The sequence below is a fragment of the Lytechinus pictus genome, chromosome 12 (assembly GCF_037042905.1).
Source record: "Lytechinus pictus isolate F3 Inbred chromosome 12, Lp3.0, whole genome shotgun sequence".
NCBI classification, from domain to species: Eukaryota; Metazoa; Echinodermata; class Echinoidea; order Temnopleuroida; family Toxopneustidae; genus Lytechinus; species Lytechinus pictus.
Window position 1 is genome coordinate 19562177 of NC_087256.1, and position 21832 is coordinate 19584008.

At 36.7% G+C, this 21832-nt stretch overlaps 1 protein-coding gene across 2 annotated transcripts in view; it reads left to right on the forward strand.

The window, feature by feature from the left end:
- The window catches only part of LOC129272518 (prominin-1-A-like), a 64495-nt gene that overhangs the window by 25208 nt on the left and 17455 nt on the right, over positions 1-21832 (forward strand). The window contains exons 8-19 of one of the 2 annotated variants that reach the window (XM_064107615.1): positions 1337-1486; positions 6166-6289; positions 6807-6980; positions 7434-7595; positions 8799-8879; positions 11590-11667; positions 13591-13797; positions 14932-15021; positions 16237-16438; positions 17486-17533; positions 20748-20825; positions 21679-21744. In XM_064107615.1, coding sequence (XP_063963685.1) covers positions 1337-1486; positions 6166-6289; positions 6807-6980; positions 7434-7595; positions 8799-8879; positions 11590-11667; positions 13591-13797; positions 14932-15021; positions 16237-16438; positions 17486-17533; positions 20748-20825; positions 21679-21744 — 1460 coding nt within the window. The remainder of the gene's footprint in view (positions 1-1336; positions 1487-6165; positions 6290-6806; positions 6981-7433; positions 7596-8798; positions 8880-11589; positions 11668-13590; positions 13798-14931; positions 15022-16236; positions 16439-17485; positions 17534-20747; positions 20826-21678; positions 21745-21832) is intronic. The other variant, XM_064107616.1, reaches the window with a different exon arrangement.

Sequence of the window (21832 nt, forward strand, 5' to 3'; positions counted from 1 at the left end):
ATTTTCACCGACTGTTTGTTATAATCTACTGAAATCCTTGGATCTGATTGGCTCAGAGTGATTATTGTCAGTGAAAAATGACCGACTACCAGTTTTTGTTTCATGAAATGTTTCCCTGTACGATATTGCTAACCATCATGTTCAACCTAATTGGCCTTGGCATGAGTGCCTTCTCCTACAAGAATGTCCATCTGTTAGGAGTTCATTGGAGTTGTGACCTTTCCCAGACGATGTGTCCAAAAGGTTTCATTCATTCTTATGCTTTACAGATACTATGCTTTGATAGGTGTGACTTGTACAGTCCTGTTGATCATCATGTTCAACCTGATTGGTCTTACCATGGGTACCTTCTCCTACAAGAATGTCCATTCTATGGAGAGGTCCATTGTAGTTGTGACCTTTCCCAGATGATGTGTTCTAAGATTTCTTAATTCTTTTGCTTTACAGATACTATGCCCTGATAGGTGTGACTTGTACAGTCCTGTTGATCATCATGTTCAACCTGATTGGTCTTACCATGGGCACCTTCTCCTACAAGAATGTCCATTCAATGGAAAGGTCCATTGTAGTTGTGACCTTTCTCAGATGATGTGTTCTAAGATTTCTCAATTATTTTGCTTTACAGATACTATGCCCTGATAGGTGTGACCTGTACAGTCCTGTTGATCATCATGTCCAATCTGATTGGTCTTACCATGGGCACCTTCTACAAGAATGTCCATTCTATGGAAAGGTCCATTGTAGTTGTGACCTTTCCCAGATGATGTGTTCTAAGATTTCTTAATTCTTTTGATTTACAGATACTATGCCCTGATAGGTGTGACCTGTACAGTCCTGTTGATCATCATGTTCAACCTGATTGGTCTTACCATGGGTACCTTCTCCTACAAGAATGCCCATTCTATGGAGAGGTCCATTGTAGTTGTGACCTTTCCCAGATGATTTTTTCTAAAGATTTCGTCATTCTTTTGCTTTACAGATACTATGCTCTGACAGGTGTGACCTGCACTGTCCTGTTGGTCATCATGTTCAACTTGATCGGTCTTACCATGGGCACCTTCTCCTACAAGAATGTCCATTCTATGGAAAGGTCCATTGTAGTTGTGACCTTTCCCAGATGATTTGTTCTAAAGATTTCTTAATTCTTTTGCTTTACAGATACTATGCTCTGATAGGTGTGACCTGTACAGTCCTGTTGATCATCATGTTCAACCTGATTGGTCTTACCATGAGCACCTTCTCCTACAAGAATGTCCATTCTATGGAAAGGTCCATTGTAGTTGTGACCTTTCCCAGATGATGTGTTCTAAGATTTCTTAATTCTTTTGCTTTACAGATACTATGCCCTGATAGGTGTGACCTGTACAGTCCTGTTGATCATCATGTTCAACCTGATTGGTCTTACCATGGGCACCTTCTCCTACAAGAATGTCCATCCTATGGAGAGGTCTAGGATGTCCAATGCTGGTGGCAACGTCCTCATGGCGTAAGTAATATACCTGCTTATCGACCCTGGCCTGGGGAGCAAGCATTTCATGAAATGATTAGTCAGTGAGTTTCACTGATAACAGTTACAAGCTACTGAAATCCTTGCATCCGATTGGCTCATAATGAATTAGTCATTGAAAATCACTGACTATTTGCTTCATGAAACACTCCTGTTTAATATCTGAGTAATCTGTAACAATTTTTTGTGAATCACTGACTTGTACTATTGCCACTTTACAAGTTGATATCCTGAACGTGGGACATTTCATTTGATTATAATCTTTTTGATTATGTTTGCATCGCAAGTGGACAGATAGCCAAGTACATCATAAAATCTTGCTTCATGTTCTTGGTAAAATCAGTACAGTGAAGTTGAGCATACCCAAACTCAGGTATTGATGCCTGACATATCAACTGTTTGTAACAATGACATGGATCTCCTCCATATCATGCCTTGGGCAAGGATGATAGAGAGTCAGTTCTGATTTATCATGTTTGTCCCAAGATTTGAAGAACTCTCAACAATACCATCCAACATCTCCATTGCTCAATTGTGTGAAATGACCTAAGAACCCATTAACTTATATTCAAATAGACATCATTTTGGGGTTCTAATATGTGAAGCATCCAAGGCCTGGTTTCACAAAACTTATCTATCAATCACAAATGCTAAAATGTAATGACATTACAACTCCCAGCCAATCATATGGCACCATTTTGGTAGCGTGTGACAGTAGCCTGTAACTTACCATTGAATATAAAATTTCATGAAACGGTGCCCTGATATATGAGGTGTATGGAGTGCTGAACTCCTGCTGTTTAAAAATCTTATCAGGAGATTAATTGGTGGTTTCCTCAGCACCCCTAGGGATCCTGCTCTGTAGAAATGTCTCTTCATTGCCAAAGATGATTATTCCCTTCTCTCAAATATGACACCTTCACTGTCATGTTCTGATTTATGAGAATGTTGAGATTCCTCGGCCCATTTTCACCTAACAATCCCAAATGCTAAAAGTTAATGACAAATCAACTCCAAGCCAATCATTTGGCATTATTTCAGTAGCTTGTTGTAGTAGCCTGTTGAATTCCCATTGAATGCCAAGTTTTGTGAAACAGTTGCCTGATGTTGTCCATACTCACTTCCTTATCAGTATCATACAGAAGAGATGCAAGAGAAGTCAGTGTCTGTAATGTGTCCTTGGACAATTGACCATTGGCTAATGTTTCCTGTGACCATCTCAAGCAGTTGCTGTGGTCTGTCATTCGGGGGGGGGGGGGGGGGGGGGAGGATTTCTTGGAAATGTAGAGGGTGCCAGCCAATGATTAGCTTTCATAGCAAGTGTTCTTGATAAGGTACCGCTATGAAGACTTGTGCACTAGCAATTATCACCCCTTTTTATTGATTGGTCTAGTTTATTAACTTTTACTTTGTCAAATAAAACTTGTGGTTCATAAACAATTCATCTAACCATATACAGTTGTGCTCAAAAGTTAGTGAACTCCACCGTATGACGTACTCCTTCATGCTTAGTGACGATTGTAGACAACAACACTACAATGTTCGGCGCGCCCAGAGAAGCAAACCTAATGTAATATTTTATCACCTGACTTCAAAATTAAAGATCTAAAACATGACAGAACTTTGAACACTTTAGACAAATTGTTGTTAGACCAAGTCGATAATAGGTGAAATGGGTGTAGTTTAACTAGAAATCAAACAAAATGGTAAATGGGCTAAATGGCAATTAGACCAAATGGTTAGTAGACTAACTGGTTTTAGGCAAACTAGGATTGGACCATGTGGGTTGAGACGGAACGGGAAGTAGCAGTTGTAGACCAGTTGGCAATATTCCATTGCAGTGATGAATCCTGCCTCTACTAGATCATACACCTGTATTCCTCTCTAATAATCCCTGCCTAATCACATTACAAAACAACCTGCACCTCTAATCAGATGTGTTCACACCTGGATGCCATTTCACGAAACAAACACCCAGTGTTGTGCACCAACAGCTGTTACAAGCTACTGAAATCCTTGCATCCGATTGGCTGAGAGTAAATTAGGCAGGGGAAATAACTGACAAAACTCTTCATGGAATGCTGCCCTGAACATCAAGTACAGGTGCAGGAGCTCACAAGACATGAAGCGTAGAATCACCACAAAAGATGTCTGTCAGTATGGTCTGATAGGATAAGCCACTCAGCCTGTTGGTCTCCTATTACGACCTCTTGCCGTATTGGTGACTCAGCGGGATTTATGGTTTTCTAGCGAATATCTGGGCTGGCAATTTTTGTGAATATTGCTTCTTGAATGGATCAATATTATATGCTTAGTACATTGTTTTGATTTTTTGAGGTTATAGAACTTTGAAATAGAAAAACGAGAGTCATGAAACAGATACAATTTTTTTAACTAGGTTACATGTAATATTTTTTTCTTCATAATTTTTATTATTAAAATTTTTTTTTTTCACAAATGTCCAGCCATTAATTTCAATAGTAAATTGCCACTTCGTCTACTTTTTGTTCGGTCTCCTGTAAACCATTTTAGGAGTATTAATTTAATTAGTTGCAGCAATTTACTTTAATAACTCTTCTTAATTCTGGCTTTGGAATTATCTGACTTTCCTTTACATGCTCACTGCACTTCCATGCTGAATTTATTGCGCACCTTTTTTGAATAGCTGGTGACACTGACTTGAAAAATAATAAACACATCCTTCTAAACATTCTTGCAATAAGAATGTTAATCCCCAAATACTCATACACTCTGAAAACAGGATGTACTTTCTATCGGCTGCATAAGTAAGAAAATTATCACACTAATGCCCCGCTGTCATTGTTAAAAGGCATATTTCACTTAAAAAAAAAGGAAAAAAAAAGAGGATTTTTGTGGGTGTTGTGTTGTACATCATATTCTGTATTTTATATAGTTTACCTTTTTGAACCATGCATGTAGTATGCATTGCAGTTGTGAATTGTACTAATTCTGCCATTTGTTTTCCACATGCAATATTTGAAAGAACATTTTCAATTCAATTCAATTGGGTCTGTGAATTTTCTGTTTATTGACATTATTCTTTGTTCATTAACCTGTGCAAGAAATGTAACTTTCCATTAGCTGTCACCATTCATGTGCAGTCTTGTGTTTGAAGCCAAGCATGGTGTAAACATGTACATGTACCGTACATGTATGTTGCATTCAATTTGAAATGGGAAAGGGGGGGTGATGAATAACAAATGATTCATTTTTCTTTCGTAGACAGTAAACAATCTTTTTTGGATAGTGGCTCGTATTATTATAAGTGATCGGGTTAAAAACGAATGAATTTCATGTTTTGGAAATAAATTACATTATCCAAATCCTGGCATCAGCGCTGCTTTTCATTTATTTCCCTTGGAAGATACCATAGGAATACATCAGCAATCTTTCCTTTTGTTTCAATTCCTGTTATTTTGGTTCCATGATCACCGACAGCGGTCACATAGTATCACGTGGCAGGTTTGTTTTCCAGAGGGTATGTGGGGATGTGCATCTAATATCCGCCAGCCTGTGTCTCTTTCTAAGACTTCCTATTGTCAATCTGTCACCGCAGGAAGCAGATTTGGGTGAAATCAAAGACAGATTCTGACCAACAAAACCCTCCATGACGCAACTGTCAGTGGAAACCTCTAAATCTTTGCTGATTGCCATTTTTTCCAATATTACAAAAAATCTTCTTTGGTAGCAGAGATGCCAGTTTGTGGCATTATAATTCCATCCTTGACATCTTCCCTTTTCAAATTCTTTACATTGTATATTGTTAAGCACATAAGGGGCATTAACATGCTCAAGTTTCTTTTCAGACCCAGTGAGAAAGGGTGTGTTCAATGTCCTCCATTCGCGGTCATAAAAGAAACTTATTCAGTTTGCGATTCGGAGGAAAATGTAGACCGCAATCAGCGTAGATTTACAACCTTCAGCATCACGGATCAATGCAACGTTATGCGACATTGAACACGATTAAGTTTTGAAATGTCTTCAAATTTGCGTTCGCAGTGGAAGCCTACACAAGCATGTGCCATAATTCAAAATTCTTGTGATGGGTCAAACCTTACTGCGCTAACGAGAGCAGGAAATTAAGAGACGATCAACGTATAATCAGCTTTACATTTTTGACACTGAACTGTGCACCCTTGATCGCGTTTGTGTTCTGTGTTTTGTAATGCGTTTTAAATCATGATTCATGTTGCTGTTTAAATATGAAAATTGACACTATACACACTCTAAAACTAACTGGCAAGTGGCACCATTTAGTAAACTATCATATGAATTTATGATTTATTGCTTCTTGTACATAATAATGAAAATGATAGGTACATGTATAATTATAGGTGAATTTATATATCGCTTTTTGCCAGAGGATACAAAACAGTATTGCCCAGCTTTAGCTCAAGCTATTACTTTAACAGCAGTGCATTCAAGGAATTAATCATACTGGGTACCCATTCAGCTCACTTGAGTTGAGTGCAGCACAATGTGGTTAAATTTCTTCCTGAAGGAAAACATGCCATGGCTGGGATTTGAACCCACCACCTTGAGTTTGAAAGACCGAGTCAGAGCAGCTAGACCACCATGTACCCATTTGAGATGACATTTATTTATAAAATTTTCTTCTGTTTTATTTTCCATTTCAGCGGTGTGTTCTTCACTTTCTTCTTTGCCCCGATCCTGATGTTGATAACATGCATTGCCTTCAGTGTCATGTCTGTGGCAACTCTGAGCTGTGACCCTCTGTTGTCCTATGACCTTCTGAGAAAGGTGAGTGCAAGCTGATATTAAACCTCAACCAATCGGGGGGGGGGGGGGGGCAGTGTGAAACCTCTTGAAGGAAATACCTGCCAACTGTTCCTATTCTATAGAAATTCCCCCTATTTTGGGGAAGAGAAACTTGCCATTTTAACCTGTATGTTTCTATGTCTGATTTTTTTTCTGTACAACTGGATAGGAAATTTAAGAATATATTCCTATTTCTGGGAATTTCTTAGTGATAAGGAATAGTATTTCTTGGCTTTCAGGGATAGCAGGTATGCGATTGCTGTGCAACAGCACTACTTCATGATTTTTTTTAAAGCCTCTCTTATATTTTGTTACCAAGCTAATGGAAATCGCACACTGAGTCATAAGGTTCATGGCACATTTTGGAAATATTTGTTCTTAAATTTGCTCTTAACTTCCGAACAGCTTTATGAAACACCCACCTGGTGCGTATAATTCTTACTAGTGTCCTTGATGCTGTGTGTTATTTGTTTCCTACAACAATCTTATCATATTCTAGACTATTGATGAGCCCAACACGATATCGGAAGGATACTATCTGGGAGACCTGGTATTCCAGGACTCATCCATCCCGCTGACTGCTTCAGGGATCTTGACAGAGTGTGGCAACGGTTCTACAGCTTACACCGCCTTCAAGCTTGATGCTCTGTATGACTTTGGCAACCTCACACAGGTACCCTTTGACCTTTGACCTCAGGTATCTGTAGATTGGAGACTGTAGAGTTTATTCATGTAGCCATTTTTAAATAATGGACTTTTCCAGTACTGAATACCAAAGCTTATTGACCTTTATCGTTTTGACAATATCAAACAAGTACCTTGATTGAGATTTGATCTTGGGAATCTGTAGGTTAGAGGGTCCATCCAGAGCTCTTTCATAATTGTGCAATTGACCCATTGTATTGCTATATTCAGATACAATTCCAAAGCTTAATGACCTTTATGGTTTTGACAGCATTAATGTAACCTTTCACCTTTGACTCCCATGCCTTGTAACATACGTGTAAGAGGTACAATCATTATTAAGTTTTAATCTTACCAACACATGTATCTCTGTATATTACAGAGAATTGAATCATTCGGGTATAAACTAATAATTATCAATTTTTCTGTTTTGTTACTTTAGCAACTGGATTTTCTTGAGGATGAATTCGACAAGATCATCAATAGTATCAAACCCAATAAACTCAACTATGACTTCCAGTTTGGAGACTTCACAGATGATCTTGATAAACTGAAAAATACTACAGACTTGGGTTCAATCAACTACACTCAGTACAATGCACTGGTGAGATACACATGTGTACAGATCAGGCAATTTTGGCCACTTGTTGGCCAATAAAAATCCATTCAGGGGCCTATTTCATAAAAGTTACTATTTGGTAGCTTTGCCATTCAGTAGTAACTTTACTTGAATCCTTGATTTTGATTGGCTGTAGAGTATTGTGACATGGTAGTTACCGTTGGATTGCAAAGTTACCAGAATAGTAACTTTTATGCAATAGGACTCTGGTGGTCCCAAGACAGAATTATGGAAGAAACTGCCTTCAACTGATTTAAAATTTATAGCTTATTACCTACGAAAGAATGAGTTTTTTTTGTTAGAATTTGAGTATCATTAAAAGTACACGTATAAGCAACTGACACAGGTCTAATAAGAATCACATGCACAGCACACAGAAAGGAATAGGTGGGACAATACCCAGATGTTCGGCCTAGATATTTGAGCTATTTGGGGTCATATAGGTTGAATGTGAGTGCGACTGTGAATCATAATGAATTGGACCTTGTTTCTCTTACCTTCTTGAACTAGAAAGTTCTTTTTTTTTCATCTTTCCCCACTACGTGGGCCCTTTTCATGAAAGAGTTACAACAGAACTTTGTCATTATGGCATCTTCTAGCTTAATAAGCCTTAGCAGCCAATCACAATCAAGGCTAACATGGTAGTAACAATATTGGCAAAAAATGTTGGAAGTCTTGATGAATTGGACCCCAGATTTGCCATAGTTGTGGTAAGTCTTTATGAATTGGGCCCCTGGGGCCTGTTGCATAAAACTTTTGCCATAAAAAAACTCTGGCAAATAAACAAAAACTCTGGCAAACAAAATTATGCCATTGAAAATTACACATTAAAAAACTCTGGCAAAAAAATTTGCCAGAGTTTTTTATGGCAAAACTTTTATGCAACGGGCCCCAGGTGTTTCCTTTCAATGGGAATTGCTAACTTTGTGGCCACTGGATTTGATATATTGTTGAATTTTGAGTTAATAGCCAGGTGGGTATTCCACAAAGCGACTTTGCCGAGAGATGGCCGAAAGCATATGTATTTAGTTTGTTTTTCACCTTTTTTAAGGGTTACGATTGGTTTCCTGAATTGAAAATATATGCATTATGGAATGGAGGAGACTACCTGTCAGGCTGTTCCATGAAATTCTTCATAACATCAATTTCTACCATGTTCTCTCCTTCTCTCTCATTCTCTCACTAAAGCTGAATGAAGATATCACTGGTATCAACCTAACTGAGTATGCAAATAATCTGACAGCATTAGCTATTACTCACCCAGCTCAGGTAAGTGTACATTTTTTTTCCTTGAGAAAATTCAGTAGTGACTTTATCTAATCATCCTGTGTGATTATTGTTTATTTTATTTTATCGTCATAATTGTGCACTTTATTTATCTCTGGTCCGTAAGGGAAATTTATTTCAATTTTTTTGCAGTCGGGTAAAAGGGATTTTGATAAAAATTTCGTCAAATCAGAGAAAAGTCAAGGGAATTTGATTGGCCCCAAAATCCAAAGTAGGAAGTCAGACTCCATAATATTTTGTGGCATATCAAAATAACATCCATTGGATTGTGTTGGCGTTTTTTTTTACTGTAGCCTCTTTGACCACAGTTCAAATAGTTGTAGTACATTACCTAGATGAGCCCTTTAACTATGATTGTGCACACTGAAAAGCCCCAAAAAAGGAGTAGCACCACATAACTGGAAAGGAATTTAAAGAATTATGGAATTTAAATAACTCCATCAGGTAAAAGCAGGGAAATTTTTTCTTAACCCTTTGAACCCATGTGACTTCAAAAACATGGGTTCTAAATGTCAGGTGATCTTTAAAAAATGACGTCATCTTTCTGGTACGTGTAGGGATATTTCATCAATGATTTCAGTCAGGATTGGTATTGATTTTGGAAGGTTCCAGCATAAAAATGGCCAAAATATGCCACTCTTCTGCGGTTGCTCGTGTGGCATATGTGGTAATACACGGTGTAATACGCGGCGAGTCACGTACTGACTGTGTGAAAGCTATTAATAAATCTGACTTTAGTCAAAACAGTGATTTTGAGCCCAAAACAGACACTAAAGTTGATATTTCTGTTTGTAGACTACATGTAGGTCTACAAGAAGCTAAACAACTTCAGCCGGCCCGGTCCGGGTACTAGCGGGGGAAGATGCCGTTGGGGCTCGAATCATGGGAGTTTGTGAATGTGGTCGATACGTGCAAATAATTCAGGGTATGGGTCACTGCCGCCCCTAATAATTTAGGGTTCAAAGGATTTAAATGCTGGGAATACTGATATAGATATTCTGAATTTAAGTTCAACCCTATATTCTGATTCTGATTTTGATTCTTAAGCGTTTTTTGTCTTGCCTTTATAGCAGAGCGAGACTATAGGCGCCGCTTTTCCGACGGCGATGGCGGCTGCGGCGTCAACATCAAATCTTAACCTAAGGTTAAGTTTTTGAAATGACATCATAACTTAGAAAGTATATGGACCTAGTTCATGAAACTTGGACATAAAGTTAATCAAGTATTACTGAACATCCTGCCTGAGTTTCAGGTCACATGACCAAGGTCAAAGGTCATTAAGGGTCAATGAACTTAGACCATGTTGGGAAAATTATTTTCAAAATCTTAACCGAAGGTTAAGTTTTTGAAATGACATCATAACTTAGAAAGTATATGGACCTAGTTCATGAAACTTGGGCATAAGGTTAATCAAGTATTAGTGAATATCCTGCTTTAGTTTCAGGTCACGTGACCAAGGTCAAAGGTCATTTAGATCAATGAACTTTGGTCAAGTTGGGGGTATTTGTTGAATTACTATCATAACTTTGAAAATTTATGGATCTAGTCCATGAAACTTGGACATAAGGTTAATCAAGTATTAGTGAACATCCTGCCTGAGTTTCAGGTCACATGACCAAGGTCAAAGGTCATTTAGGGTCAATGAACTGTGGCCAAGTTGGGGGTATTTGTTGAATTACCATCATAACTTTGAAAATTTATGGATTTAGTTCATGAAACTTGGACATTAGGTTAATCAAGTACCACTGAATATCCTGTGCGAGTTTCAGGTCACATGACCATGGTCAATGGTCATTTAAGGTCAATGAACTTTGGCCGTGTTGGGGTATTTGTTAAATTACCGTACTAACTCTGAAAGTTTATGGATCTAGTTCATAAAACTTGGACATAAGAGTAATCAAGTATCACTGAACATCCTGTACGAGTTTCAGGTCACATGACCATGGTCAAAGGTCATTAAAGGTCTATGAACTTTGGCCGTGTTGGGGGTATTTGTTGAATTACCATCCTAACTCTGAAAGTTTATGGATCTAGTTCATAAAACTTGGGATATAAGAGTAATCAAGCATCACTGAACATCCCCTGTGAGTTTCAGGTCACAAAACCAAGTCAAAGGTCAGTTAAGGTCAATAAACTTAGGCCATGTTGGGGTAATTGTTGAAGTGCCATCATAACTTTGAAAGTTTATGGATAGAGTGAATGAAATGTGGACATGGGTGTAGTTGACAGTCTTAAGTCTCCGTTCAAATGTCATTTATGGCCAATGAACGTGGTATTATGTCATTATATGAATGATGTTTTTGTGAATGATTATTTTATAGTAGTTTTCAAAGTTAGCACTGCTGCTATATTAAATTGCGTAATGCAGGCGAGACTGCCAGAGGCGTTCCACTTGTTTACATTTCTAATTAATCTTTTGTTTAGACAGTTATCCTCACAGAAATTGGGAGAGATTGTTTTCAGACAAATATGAGGCTGTCGCCATTAACATCAGAAATCTAAAATGCATTTTCTTCTGAGCTCTCCTAGAAATGTCTACACTTTGAGATACAAAGAATTGATAGTCACCGATGATATGTTTTATTCCTGTGTATGTATGTTACTTTTGTTTTTCTATTTGATATAGTGGTAATATGGAAATAATACTTGAAATGAAAAAAAAAAGATCTTGATTTCCTTTTTTTCCTGACAGGGTCCTAATATTAGAGCAGCAGCAGCTGCCATCACGAATATCCAAGTGACTATTGTTGAACCAATGGAGGCAAATGCAGTAAGTTATCCAGCCAGGGGGGGGGGGGGGAGTTATTCTGAAAAGTCTCATATGTTTCCTCATTAATTTCCTCATAAGTTCCCCTATTTAATGGAATGCTAATGGACCTCTAAATTTGTATTCTGAAAACTCAATTAGTGCTCAATTAACTCCCTTGAGACCACACCCCAACTGAACAGAACTGGCCAATCAAATGCGCTCATACAATGAAGCATTTAATGCGCAGTGTCTCTTCACTTTGCTGGCTTGCAGCACAGCGCCCAGTCTTCGTGCGGTCATAATGCGTACTATTGCAAGTGCGCGCGACGCACTCCTGCCAAATAAGGAAAGGGACACTAAAGTGACTTTTTAGAATACCAAAATGCTAATTGGGCACTAATTGAGCTTTCAGAATACCGCCCCAGAATAGGGTGAGACACTTGTATTATATTGAAAGCCTCAGAATGGGATACAAGAAATATTCCACGAGTTTGATCTGAAATTGCATGAATCATAGAGGAGTGCAATAATGTTAATTATAACAAGTGGATTTTTCTTGTATCCCATAAGCTATCCAATGTACTTATAATGCAAATAATGCACTGTGATGAGTGTCACAGGGTAAGGCCAGTGCATCAAGTTTTGCTATAGATAGTGAAATTCAAATGCCAGCTGCAGGTTCAGTACATTTTCACTATCACACTGATTAAAAACTTGGTGAATGGGAACCGCCCTATTCCACAACAAAACAATGCATTATTTGTTTTATTAGGTGGATTGGCAATACACCCCAAATCCCTGATTCTGAATGTTTGATCGAAGTCTGAACATTTGAAAAGGAATTTAAAATTTTCAGATCTAACTCACCTGTTAGATCAACATGTAACGTCAGGCCTAGACTAGCATGACATCTTATAACATCATACAGGATCTAGCCCTAACGCTATGAGAATCTTTTTTTTAACCGAAACATGTGAGATTTTAAATTAAAGACGAGACATGATCTCAACTCAACATTCTGCCATACTTTGGCAAAAGGAAGCAAGTTACAAAAGTATCAGTTGTTGTAAATGAGCAATGTATGTTCGTCATTTACATAGGCGTCAATGCAATTTAACAGCAAATTTTCTTCATTATCTTTCCAAAGAACGATCATTTCTTCCCCAAATTTTGCCTGAACGTGCAACATACAAAGGGTGTTTTAAGAACAACAATAACTCAAATTTGACTGATGTGTCACTTGCTTCCTTTTGCCAAAGTTGGGCAGCATTCCCCTGATCCTGTATTCACATCAAAATATGATAAGAACTAGTGCTTAGCAGGGTTCCCACAGTCATGGAAAATCCTGGGAAAATTTGTGGTCATGGAAAGTCATGGAATTTGGAAAATTTGTGGAAAGTCATGGAAAAAGCCATGGAATTGCATTTACCTCTTGCCTATGGCAGCTTACCAGTTTGTCGTGTCTTGCAACTCTCATACTCTGGGATCCTACTCTGCTATTATAATTGGTGTTCATGATTTCCATTTTTCCCACTTTTGCGACATCCCAAATTCTACATGACTCCCGGGACGTCACGGGAAGTCACGGAAAGCAGCAATTTTGTCATGGAAAAGTCATGGATTTTTTCCCTTCAAATTTCTGTTGGAATCCTGGCTTAGACTTCATCTGGGCAATAACATTAAATATGTACATTCCTAATGTCCTACCCCCTGCATGAGGGACCTTTCTGAAATTATTTGTCTCTGTTTTCTACTTCTCATGAAAGTTCACACTGTGTTCAAATGTTCATGACTTTGGTAATGCATGAATTGAAAGAAAAAATTGGACCAAAGATTGGGGGTGGGTCTGCAAAAGTTTGATGATGTTATGCAATCACCCATGATTTTTTAAACTGTACTACGTACAGTGTATATGATATTACCACTTTTTTTCCTCATCGCCAGGCCGCAATATCGAGCCAACTGATGACCATACAAGCTTTAGAGACCCAGTTGGACTCACAGATCAACCTGACCAATATTGCCATCACAGAAGCGGAAGCTGCGATAGAAAGCAACGTTACCTCAGAAGCGATCATTGACATCAGTGAGGAGTATGCCAACAGACTTCTTGGCTATGGGACCCAGTACTCTGAACAGATTGAGAATCAGGTGTGCATACCAGCTAAAATATATATTTTTTTTTTCTTAAAGACCAAGTCCACCTCAGCAACTAGTTGCTTTGAATGAATAGAGAAAATCAAACAAGAGTAGCATGTAAAATAAGAACATTACAACATTGTCAAGTTTTCCTTACTTTCTTGAAATATCCTAGGCTAAGTGATGGAGCAATAGATGTCACACACTCACTATCTCTTTTGTATTTTGTTATCTGAAATTGGATTTATTATTGTTATTGTTATTCTGTGAAAGACTTGTATTTTTAATTGGGAAGGCTTATTTCATGATTTCATCTTTTACTTTTTATATATTCTCTAATATGAACATGCAATATATATCAATACTGAAATTAGTAGAAATAAAATCAGTATTCCAGTGTTACGAGTTCTAATACAAAATCAATTATACAAGAGCTCCTTTCTTTCTATGATGTGAAGGGGAAGACAAAATCAGAGTAAGCTGTAAAGCACTATAACTATCCCATGGCATGTTTATTGTTTCACAAAAAAACCCTAGAATGTTGTGCATGATAAATCAATATAAAAGTAGATTATGCAACAAAAAAAATATATATATATGGTATGAGAATAATATTACTTTTTTTTTTACTGAAAATAGTAGCCCATTATTTCATAGAATTGAGGAATGATTGCCACTACATTGTTGGCATAGATAGATCCTTCCACATTGAAAGACAAAAATCTAGATATTTCAATGCTTTGTATTCATTAATTTTTATTTGCTTTTTGATAAAGAATTATTTGGAAATTTCAGAAATTTGGAAGATTCTGCCAACACAATGTGGTGAAAGAAAAGAAAGGAATGTTCATATTTATATCTGCCCTGCTTAGAGCAGATATGTAGCACTTCTCATATACTTTACATGTATACCAAAAGAGAACACTGGCGTTGCTCTCAACAATTTTTTTTCAAGTTAGTGAAAACTTGTAGTAGTGGGAGAAGCCAAGAAAGTATATTAATTTTGACAGATTACGAAGTCCAAGGGGATGTAATATTCTCACGAATGAGTAAGAAGAGAATAGATATTTGTTTTGAATCATTTTTCTAATGAAATCTTTTTACATTAAAAAAAGTATATATATTGTGATTTTTTATTTTCTGCAGGTTGAAAATGAATTTGCCAAGTGCAAGCTTATTTCATCTCTTTATGACAGCTCTATTGAGTTTACATGTGACTACCCTATAGCCTCATTGGTGAGATTCATTATGTTCTTAACACTCAGACCCTTGTATTCCAAAGTCGGGTTTGATTTAAACTCGGTCTATGCTCAAGTCTAAGTTTCTGTTTAAGTATGGAAAGCCACATGGGACACAATGCTCTAACAGTAGAGGTTCCAATTATCTGTAGGTTTGCCTCTCAATTCATTCATGACTGTCTGGGAATAATAACCAAAATAATTTTCTTCACCATTGAAGCATGAGGAAAGAGCGCAGTAAACATAAGAAACATATAATAACTTTGAAAAGTATGATTTCCCATAATTTTAGCACAGAGTCAAACTCGACTTCAGAATACGGGTGAATATAGTTAATTTTGTTTTTAGATCAAGTGTACATACAGGTAAGTTTCAATTGGCAGGGTGTCCAGAAGAGGGATCCAATTTTTGTTGTGTATTCGATTTTTCATGTCATTTCTTCAGAAGTCAATAGTAATGCCTTTTCTATTAGATGTTTTCTCTGTTGGAATGTGTATTTTTAGTAAAAAATATTTTTTTGTAAGAAAAATTGGAAAAATACAAGACCACCAAAAAACAGAAGAATCCTGGCAAATTTTGAGTTGCTTTGAAACTTGTATGCTTGTTTATAAATAAGCATAAGAGGGCCAATTTTCTGACCATTTTTGAAGACCAGAAACGTAGCTGAACTTTTTTTGCATCAAATCGTAGGAAGATGTTATGTGTTCCTACATATCAAACCTAGACAACAGGTCAATATAGTATCTAACTCTTGAGAGAGATTGAATCTTTCCGGTTACTTATTTCTATTAGCTACCTGTATACCACATACTTTTTACCATATTCTATTTAGATAGATATTAAGAATATCCAAATAAATTTATCTTTGTACTTGGAGTGACAATATGCGATGGCAGATAAAGTGAACAATTTATTAATCTTTAAGTATGCATTATCACATGTACCAACTATTTTATTTTTTGTTCTTTGTCACTTAAAAAAAAGAGTTAATTATAGTATGTATATATTTCAGTTTACAGCATCATAACATTAAATTACGTATTTGAGCGTGCAATCTGTTTTATAGTTGTTGACCACTATAAAAAAAAAGACTAATGTAAAGTTTACAGTATGTAATCATTGAAGTTTGCAACTACTTGTACCATCTGTTACATATGTCGACTTTTCACTATGTTTGAAGTTTAAAACAAGTGTTTAAATTTTTTTTTCCCAGAACACATTTTGGTTCACGCTTGGCTGGTGTGTCTTCTTCTACGTCCCATCCATCATCGCTGCCGTCAAATTGGCCAAGTACTACCGCATCATGGATGAAGACGCACCCTACCGCGCTCCAAAGAAATCCAAGAAGAAGAAGAAGCAACAGCGACGGGATTCCGATGAAGAAATGCCTATGGATGATATGGATCATGGAACTGGTACGAATAAAAAATGTATTCCTTTTTGTTGATCTTTGACGCATGCGATCCTTTACATTCTTAAGTTCTATACAAACCTTATTAAGACTCAGTCAGACTTGGTGCGACAATGCTGTGCAATATTTTGGTGAAAAGAGTCACCGGTGTTTAAGATGTAAAAAGTTTGTCGGTTTGAAGGATGCCCGAAACATTGAATACATGCTCAGTAAATAAAAAGCATCTGGATACACCTCAGAATTACTGCAAACTTATGGCACTCACATTGAACTATACACCTTGATGCATGCACAAACAAGTGGTTTGTAAATTTGCTATATGTGTCGTTATCATGTTAATACAATGAAAGTTGATTTCTGTTGCTGTTTTTGTTGCTGTTGCTTGTTATTAGACTCAGTCCCATAATGCAAAGTTTTGCGATCCCTTGCAAAACTTCATTGTCCGATCAAAATCCCTGTTGGAAACAAATATTGTGAAGAAACTGATCATTAACCAATTAAAATGAACTTGAGGAATAGCAGTCAGTTGCAAACCTTTGTGTTACGGGCCTCCAGTTACTTTGTTGTAGACAATAAAATCAAGATATAACTTTTGTTTAACTAGGGCTGCATGAAAATGTCAATATTATTGAAACATTGTTACATTGAAACTTAATGAAAAGACAATATCAAGTCCATTAAGAAAAACGCCTGTAAATGATATGAAACACAAACATTCCCATAAATAATTGAATCAAACTTGCCAGGAAGTTTGTAAAATATCATCCCATTTATATCATTTATATCCCTTCCCCATCTCTTTTAATAGTCCAAGCCAAAAAAGTGGTACATGAATATTACTTGACAGTGTTTGATATTTATACATTGGGGAAGATGTACATGTATTGCCATATTGTTGCATACATCTGGTGATAAAATGAATACCCAAAATAAGTAAGCAAATATGCAGCCCCGTTTATTACCATACGCTTTCATGACAAATCCTTTGCCTGATGTCCCCCTTTAACTGTTCCTCCATACCACGCATGTTCCCTTACCTTCCCCATTGCAGGATATGTTGCTCCCATGCATGGCAATAATAGACACCAACAAGTGGTAGGTCCGTACACCCTTTTTTCCTAACCCCTTTATTTTTGCTTGTGTGTTTTAGAAAATACGAAAGCAAAGATATTAAAAAAATAACAAAACCCAGGCAATTCACGGAGTTGAGAGCCAACAATCTTGAATTATCCTGGTTATTTTCTCTTTTTGGTGCATGGCAGACATGGCATGATTTGCTTTTTGATGCTTTTCATGCAAAAAAAGATAATTCTACATTGTTTTGGCAAATGTATGCATGCCCATGTCATTTTGTTAACACGCATAAAGTCTGAACAATTGTTACTAACATTCTGTGTCTTATTCCATAGTCTAATAATTAATATTATCACCCGTATCAGACATCTGAGCTGGTCATTTACAAAACCGTATTTCCCTGTATTTTATTATTATCAGGAAGGGATAGGTATATTGTTTGTATTTTCCTCGGTCTCAATGCGCGTATTGACTTTGCATGCAGAGACGACGCAAAATATACCTTTGTATTTTCCCTGGTCTCACATCCGGGCCTTTGAGGATGCGAATGAAGTGATACGCTTCATAATGTTCCGCGCACCAACGATCTACGTCATAATAAAGACAACGCTGGATCTGGGCGCTTGCAAGTACGTCATAATGGTAAAGTGCAAAGCCTAGACACTGATATTATCATGACACAACAGAACTCTATTCTTAAAAGATATCGCTGTTATCATGATTTTTGCTCTAGATATCTGATTTGGATGGTAATAAAAATATTGACTGCCCTTCTTTCGGGGAACATCAAACATATTGCCCTTAAAAGACCCATATTGCCCTCGTCTAAAGACTCGGGCCAATATGATTCTTTTGCTGGCAATATATTTGATGTTCCCCTCAAGACCAGTCAATATTATATAAATGTCCCCCACTACTGCTCTTCAATTTCCCTTTACACATGTTGCTATGTAAGTTCTGCTTTATGCATGATATGCCAGTATAGTAATTGAATATTTCAGCTCTTAACAAAAATAGTGGAAATATATGATATCTTGTGCTTCACTTGGATATGCAATGTGTTCATCAGCATAAATCTCTATGAAATGGATCCCTGATGAGATTTTGGGGTCGCAATTTGAAAATGGTGGAGGCATAAATTTTGACTGAACGCAGTATAAACCGGTGTGTTGGCTCAGTTGGTAGAGCGTCCGTCTCACTACCGGGAGTTCATGGGTTCAAACCCCGGCCGCGTCAGACCAAAAGATGTTAAAAGATGGGAGTTGCTGCTACCCTGTTAGGCGTTCAACGATTAAAGGGGTAGAGCCTCGTCGATCTGGCGCTGCACAGCGGCTGCCGGGCCCACGATCAATTGGGCAAAACAAATTTTCCGAGTATTTCATTTCTGGTGTCTATTTCGAACAATTAAAATATGGATTTTCATAAAAGATTCCGTCTGGTTGAATTATGTCAACATGAAATGATGCAACTAAACAAACCACTCCCACCAGAATCCTTTTATTCTCAATAGTGGTCCAGTTTGTGGTGCCATCTATCATAAAACATACAGTTGGCCAACATTTGATTGTGTAATTGTCTCTAGTACTCTGTACTATTATTATTATTTTTAAAATAAAAATAGTATACAATTCTTGCTTCCTCCTATATTTTTTTGTAGCAACCCTCATTTTGCCTGCTCCTTTGATTAATAGAGAATATCATGATATTCCCTTTGTATTGTCTTTTTGTCTCCTGGGTTATAGTCTGGCAACGTCTTCTCTTGTATTTCTGTTCGTTTCTTTAACTCTTCTTTACTTGTAACAGAGCTAACAACCTTCAAACATATGTGTTGAATAACACAGTACAGGCTTATTTGATATCTAACTATAAAAGTGTCCTAAAATGTCTAATGTAAAAATGAATTAATATGTGATTCATGTGTTTGTTGTTCTTGTATTATTGTCCAATTCATTCATTTCTTTTTCGGAAGTTGCAGCAACAATAGTTGAAAAAGGGAAGAAAATAAGGCTTATTTCACATTGTCAACATCTGTATCTCTTCATCCCAAACTAAAAAAGAAATATATCTGTTAAAAAAAAAATTATTATTCACATATTGTATCTATGTCGAAAACATTTTGTAATTATTTAATAACCCTATCCTTTATAGCTATATGAATCTGTATAAAATGTATAAATTGTACAGTTTTATTTTATGCTCTCTTTTATTATACAGTGTGTTAAATTTTCTTTTAAAAAAATATTGATATTCACACTTGTATGTTTAACGCCGTCTGCCTTGATTTTCTGCAATAACATATATTGTGTGGTAAATAGTATACATTCTATGTGGTGTCTCTTTCCTAATTTCAAAATATTCTTTTTTAGTATTTTAACCTTTTGATTTAAGTATATTGAACAAAAAGTTTTAGCATGATTTCTTATTTGTTTCTGTTTGCTGGGAAAGCCTTGCCTGACATTTCCTCTATGCACATGCCCAGCTCAGAGGGGGGCAAAATCAAGAAACCAATTGCCCTCTTTGAAGTATGATGGTTTAGAATATCTCTAACATTGTGTATATGGGGATATTGTCAATTAATTGTTTTATATGATGATGATATTGTTAATGTTCCTCTTTTTTAAAGTGCTTTACATCTCTACGCACTATGCAGATAAGAAATGCTGAAATGTCAATGTTTATTGGTTTCTTGAACAATAGCATTTAATTTATCATCTGGTGCATAAGTTTGGAATTAACTGAAAATAATGAGATAACCTCTGTCTACTTTGCTTAAGTAACTGTCTTGTGATGATGATTGAAGTATTCTTGAATTAATGCTGAAGATGCGACATTCAATTAATTTTGCTAAAAGCAGAATTTGTGTTACTCCTGTGATGAGAGATATGACACTGTGTAATGAATGCTGTTACATAAAAATTAAATGTTACATTAACTTTTTAAAGCAATGGTAATTATATCTTGGTATTTTGTAACAATGCTGAGGGCTCCGCAGCCAATCAAAATCAAGGTATCCATGGTAGTTACCATAATTGCAATTTATATAGCAAGTTATTATTCTGCAGTTTGATGTCAATGGGGAAGTAGTAATATAAATCATGAAATAAATATTTATACAAAAGGAAAGATGATTAAGTAATATTTCCTTTTTTTTTTAAATCCTTGTACTATTTGAGTGCTCAGATCCCCATAGTTGATGCCTATATTTTTTATGTTTTTATTCTGCTTTCATTGTCTAACAGGACCAGACAACATACGTTTGGTAGACAACGGGCGACCGACGAGTATGATGCCTCAGCAAAACCCACATTATGTGCAAGGTAACCGACACTTGTTATTTTGAAACAAATTTTATCATCAAGGTTATATATTCTAATTATAAGCACACCGTAAATTAAATGAGTGAATCTTTTTAACCTTTGCGACAGTATATTGCTTGCAGAACAATGATATATTTCATTATTTTTTTAAAATACTGAAATCATTTTGTAAGCTTTATGAGTATGCTTACTGCTTCCAAGGCCTAGTAACATTAAGCTTAGCGATTGATCCTGGGGCTAATTTCTGTAACTGCTTGCATTGATTATTGTGTATTATCAATCACAAATATCACCCCTACAATCAATTTATAAGCTTTATGTCACAGGGCCTTGGCCATTTCCATCATCTTTTTTCTTTCCATGTCACTTTTTGTCTCTTGTTCTTGATGTTTCTCTCTGTCCTCTACCTGTTTGTCTCTTTCGGTCTGTCCTTGTTTCTCCCTGTCTATCCTTCTTTTCATCTTTCTTGTATATCTCTCATCCACCTTGTGTATCTTCTTTTCTTGTATCCTCTTTTCTCCCCTTTATCCTTCTCTCATCCCCCTCTTCCATCCACCCTATCTGAGTCTTCTTCCCTTGTATTCTCATCTTCTCCCACCCCTCTTCACTCACTTCTTTTCACTTGCGTCACTATCATTTCTCTCTCTCATTTCTGATATCCCCATTGACATTCTTTCACTCGTTTACATTCTTTGTCTGTATGTCTACAATTATCCATTCAATTCTTCTCTCTCCCTGCTTTGCTCTCATTCCCATTTCCCCATTCCTTGCCGTATCTCTTCCCTCCATCCTTCACATTTCTTCCATTATTCATTCATCCATTATATTTCCATCTCTCTCTCTCTCTCTGCAGATGAGCCCATCTTGGCGTATAATGACCTAGGTCGCCCCATGGCTCCTCCACCAGCCTACAACCCCGGTGAGCCCTTTAATATACCTCCTCACGATTACTACTTCTGATCTACCTGTACATCCAATCAGCCTTTTCTTTTTAATATTCTTAATAT